At 55.0% G+C, this 5,170-nt stretch overlaps 1 protein-coding gene across 2 annotated transcripts in view; it reads right to left on the bottom strand.

The window, feature by feature from the left end:
• The window catches only part of SYT12 (synaptotagmin 12), a 25,540-nt gene extending 20,376 nt beyond the window's left edge, over positions 1-5,164 (bottom strand). The window contains exons 1-2 of one of the 2 annotated variants that reach the window (XM_006771517.2): positions 4,570-5,164; positions 3,308-3,424 (exon numbers count right to left, since the gene is read on the bottom strand). In XM_006771517.2, the coding sequence (XP_006771580.1) occupies positions 3,308-3,332 (25 nt within the window). In that variant the 5' untranslated portion in view covers positions 3,333-3,424; positions 4,570-5,164. The remainder of the gene's footprint in view (positions 1-3,307; positions 3,425-4,569) is intronic. The other variant, XM_006771518.2, reaches the window with a different exon arrangement.
• Positions 5,165-5,170: the final 6 nt, after the last annotated feature.

Consider the following 5,170-nt stretch of genomic DNA (forward strand, 5'->3'; position numbering starts at 1 on the left):
AGATTATAATGAGCTGAAAGTCCTACCACCTAGTGACTTCATGGCTGCCATCATGTCATAGCACAGCGAGTTATACTTGGCTGCAGTATTCAGTACAGTAACATGCTGTATAGGTTTGTCATCAGGAGGCCATAGGTTGGACCACACAGCCTACGTGTGCAGGAGGCTAGAGCGTCTAGGTTTGTGTAAGTGCACTCTGTGTTGTTTGCACAACGAAGACATCGCCTAACGACGCATTTCCAATCATTAAGTGACGCATGACTGCACTTCCAATGTTTTTGTTTAAGCTGGAAAAGGAAGGCTCCATTTTCCACAATATCCTATTCCCCGTCCTTCCCCTCCCCATTCCACCCTGTGTGCAGGAGGCTAGAGCGTCTAGGTTTGTGTAAGTGCACTCTGTGTTGTTTGCACAACGAAGACATCGCCTAACGACGCATTTCCAATCATTAAGTGACGCATGACTGCACTTCCAATGTTTTTGTTTAAGCTGGAAAAGGAAGGCTCCATTTTCCACAATATCCTATTCCCCGTCCTTCCCCTCCCCATTCCACCCTCCAAGGTCTAGAGACGCTCATACAAGCAATTACCTGAACCCAGGGCCTGCTCATGGTTTTATTATTGTTGTTGCTAAGAAGCACATTTGCTCACAGACATATTCTAAATGGGGTGGTGGTGGTGGAAAGGGGAGGCCGGGACGAATTGTATGGGTCTCAGTTCAAGCGACACAGAAAGACAGGATAAGCCCCACCCAGCGTTTGTGTCCCTCGTGGCTCAAAGAGGTAGCACAGACAGGTGAGGTGGGATAAACAGGGGGTGCGGGGGTGAGAACTGTGGCGTGCTTGCCGATTAAGGGATTGAGTGCTTTTCTGTTCCCGGGAATGCCAACCCAACATGGCTGGAACTTCTGGCTCTTTAAAGAAAAAGCCTGGATAGTTTATGTACAGTTTCTTGATTTTTAAATGTTGCACCAATTCACAAAATGTACACACCGCTCAGGCACAGTGTGAATAAAAAAGCTGCTTGGCCGTGGCTGGCCTGTTTGTAACCCCTCCAAGCATTCTGTGGGCCCCCCACTGGGACTGAGGTCCAATCAGAGGGCGAACATTTTCCTGGGCATTTTACATAATCCGGACCTTCTTCCCAGTCGGTGGCTTTGGGGCCGAGAAGTTGAGGTGCCTCGATCCAAGTGGGGTTATCCAGAACATATGGGAGGGCCTCCAGTCCCAGGCGGGAGGCCTCAAGGAGCAGGACCGAGCAGGGAGAAGCCTCCTTGTCCCCTGCTGATGCCCCCACTCCCTGAGATGCGGGTTGTCATGGTGATGGGAGGGAGGTGCTGACTTAAAGTGGAAGCTCATTCCTGGGACCTGGGCTGGAGATCATGATAATGACAACGAACCCTGCCCAGCACTCCTTACACCCAAGCACAGCCCTAAGCACTTTGCATATATATTACTTATTTAATCCTCTAGCAACCCCACAGCTAGGTACCATCTCTGGTTTGCAGAGGAGAGTCCTGAGGCATGAAGGTAAGGTTGTTTGTCCCAGGCCACACAGTAAGAAACTGTTCAATCCAGGCCATCTGGCTCCACGCTCCTACCTCTGTGCCCAACTTGCAGGAGGGCACATGGTTTCAAAAGTCTCCTGAGAACTCGCACACCCAATAGGACACTGTGTCAAAGCCCCAGGTGGCCCTAGTTCCTGGCAGAAGGGAGTCTGGGCGTACCGAGACACATGTTAACGTGAGCACACCGGTCCCAGCCTGCCTCTGCCCTGCTGGGAATCCAATAACGCCAGTGGCTTTCCTTCCTGCTCGCCTGGCACAAGCTGACTTTGTGAGAGTGGGGCCGGCCCTACTGGGATGGCCAATGCCAGCAGCATGGGCTGGGGATGTCCCTGCCACAGGTACACATGGCTGGACACAGAATCTGCTGTCAGATCTCTGGCTGTCCACGGGCTCCCATTCCTCCAAGACTGGTCCAGCTCAGACCCCAGACCCCCACACTGCGTACCTTTCTTCTCCCTCCCCTCATCACAACCCCCTCCTCCCTTGGCCTGGGAGCTGTGATTTCAGCGAAGGTGTGAAGGACCCCCGGCCCACCAGGCCAGCAGTTCCCACAGTGCCAGGGCACAGCTGCCCCTCACTAGCTCAGAGCCTCGATTGTCCTATCTGTAAAACAGGGCTCCTAACTGTCCTAGCCGGGTGCCAGGAGGGTGGAACGAGAGGTAATGTGGTTGGGCTTGGTAAACATTGGCCACAGTGGTCTTGGCCTGGCCATTTGTCCCAAAGGCTCCCCTGCCCCTCTTTTGAGCTGTGGAATCTCATGGGCAGCATGGCCAGCCTGCGGATGTGTTTCATTTGTCTTAAAGTGACGCGTCAACATTTAAAAATTGGTAAATTTCCCATTAAACATTTACATCTTAAAAAAATAAAATAAAATAAAAAGCCCTGGGGGGCTTGGCTCAGTGGATAGAGGGTTAGCCTATAAACTGAAGGGTCCCAGGTTCGATTTCGGCCAAGGGCACATGCCTGGGTTGCGGGTTCAATCCCTGGTGGGGGGCGTGCAGGAGGCAGCCGATCAATGATTCTCTCTCTCCTTCTCCCTTCCTCTCTGAAATCAATAAAGAAATATATTTAAAAGAAAAATGTTGGATTTCTCACGTGTAAACCATATGGACAGATAATCTTAAATGCTAATCTCCTGATTTGATTGGTGTCCCCCACCCACCTGGTTCTTCCGTTATTTAAGAAAAAGAAAGAAAGAAAGAAAGAAAGAAAGAAAGAAAGAAATTCTAGCTTCCTGTTAAGAGTTAGATCTGGGGCTAGCAGGTCTATAGCCCCTGGAATCCCCGAAGACAGCCTGAGCTGGAGCTGAGTAGGCTCTGCCCCTTCAGACAGGGCACTTGCTCAGCAGGCCTGGACCTCGCTTCTCTCCCTTCGCTGCCAGACCTGAGGGCTCCTGGAAACATCTCCGTTCAGGAGCCTGGTAAGCAGATGAGCTCGGGAGGTTCAGGAAGGTTAAGTGCGTTGCCCGGAGCCAGCAGCGGTGGAGCTGGGCCTGGCAGCCATGCCTGCCACCTGGTCCAGTGCCTCTTCTATTAGTAGCCACAGCCCCTGTGCCAAGGACTTCACCGCCCCCCAGACCCCTAGGGAGCACATCCTATTATTCACCCCACTGCACAGAGGAGGACAGTGAGGCTCAGAGAAGGGCAGTGGATTAGCCCAAAGTCACATAACCCGTCAGGAGAGAACAGAGACCGAGCCAGATCCGGCTCTGCCTCAAGCACCCTTCTTACTGGCAGTACTCACTGTGCCCGAGACCCCCCGGCTCCATTTCACTGTGCCTGGACAACCCCAGCAGGCTCCCGCTGGCAGCCTGGCGGTCTGCCAGGCAGAGGGGCTGCGGCTTTGGCTCAGCACAGGATGCTGAAAAGGCATATCCAAGGCCAGAGCAGCCTGTGACCAGAGCTCCCCCAGCTTCTGACACACAGGAAATGGGGCTCCACAGGGGTGAGGGGGGAGCCAGAGCTGTCCCAAACCCGCATCCAAGTTCCTCAGGTCATGTCTCCTTCCTGGCACCACTCCCCACCCAATCTATTCATTCTAGTTCCAAAGCCCCAAACCCTAACCTGCATGGAGCGTGCTCATTAAAAACAGCTCAATGTTCAAACCCAGGCTCAATCGTACCTGGCAATACGTACCTATCTAATGCTCTAAGAATCAGACACAATAGATGCTAAATTCTTACCACCGTGCCTGGCCCGTAGTAGGCACACAATGTAGAGCTGATGATTGGATGGAGAAACGGACCCCCATTTTAAGGACGAAGAAGCTGGGGCCCCTGGTCACTCAGCATCTGAGTAACAACACTGGGACTGGTGCCAGGGAGCGATGGATCTGGGCCTGGGCTCTTGGCCACCATGCCACATCCTGACTAGGCTTTTCGGGGGTGGAGGTGGGTGGGAAGAACTTCCACTGGCCTTGCAGAATCTGACCACAGTCAAGGCCCCCTCCGGAGCTAGTCAGAGAAATGGCTTTCCAGGAATTTTGTGCCTTTGCAGGGGCATGGGGGCCCCATGGCTCCGCTCCTCCCACCTCGTTTCCTTGCTCATTTGTGTCTCCGATCACAGCTCTGGTCAGCAAGGTGTTCGCTCCCTGTCCTCTCCCCCTGAAGCCAGCAGGTCATGGGGAAGATGGGGGCTCCCAGGCTGAGAAGCTCCATAGGTTTGAGGTCCTTTTCAAGTGCTCCCATTTTCTGAGAGTCCCACATCCGACTACTCATCCTCCCCAAAGCCCACAGAAACCACAGCGCAGATGGCTAGGGCGGTGGTGGCTGGCATTTGCTGGACACCACCAGGACTTGCCAAACCCTCCCCGCTGCCCTTTGAGGGGGCTGCAGTTTGGCCCATTGCCTGGGTAAGAAAACGGAAGTGCAGGAAGTGACCTGCCCACAGGCACCAGAGCTGGTAAGAGGCAGAGTGGAGGCTTGGACCCCAGGCTGGGAGCCCCCATTCTCCCAGGCTGACTTGGGAAAGATTTCATCTTGGGGAGGTGGGGGCTGGCTGAGTTACCTGGAGTGGATCGCAGGCCTGGTCTGGGTGAGCCTCAGTTTCCCCAGTTTTAGTAGGAAGCACAACAGCTGCCCTCTCTCTGAACCTGTCTCCTCCGGGTGGGGGTAGGGCTGACGCTTCAAGTGCGGGTTTCCCAGGCGCTCTGTGTGGGGATGGCCTCACTGACTGAAGAGGGGGGCTCGCAGCCCCTCTCAGCCCCTGTGAAAGGGGGGTCACCAGGTTCTTTGGCTCAGGGTTCCTCCACCCAACAGTCCTGGCTCCAGGCTCTCAAGTTCCACCCCACCCCCAGCCCATCTTCATCCCAAATCCACGGTCTGTCGGGCAAGTTCCCTCCACCAAAGAGCAGCGGAGTCCAAGGTTCCGAGGGGCCCCTGGGAAGCCCCAGACCCAGGCGGGTGACATGGGCGGCTGAGGCTCCTTCCCTGGGCTCCCGGGCCTCCAGGCGACAGGCTGCGATATGCCTCTTAGGGTTGGGGCACTTCGTGAAGAGCCCGCACCCCTGCCTCGGGAACCCCCAGGGGGTATGAGGAGGGGCGTGTGGGGACAGCCAGGGTGCTGTGAATGTGAGCGCGGTGTGCGTGCAGCGCGGGCGCCGGGGAGG

This window comes from Myotis davidii, unplaced genomic scaffold (assembly GCF_000327345.1).
Source record: "Myotis davidii unplaced genomic scaffold, ASM32734v1 scaffold425, whole genome shotgun sequence".
Lineage (NCBI taxonomy): Eukaryota > Metazoa > Chordata > Mammalia > Chiroptera > Vespertilionidae > Myotis > Myotis davidii.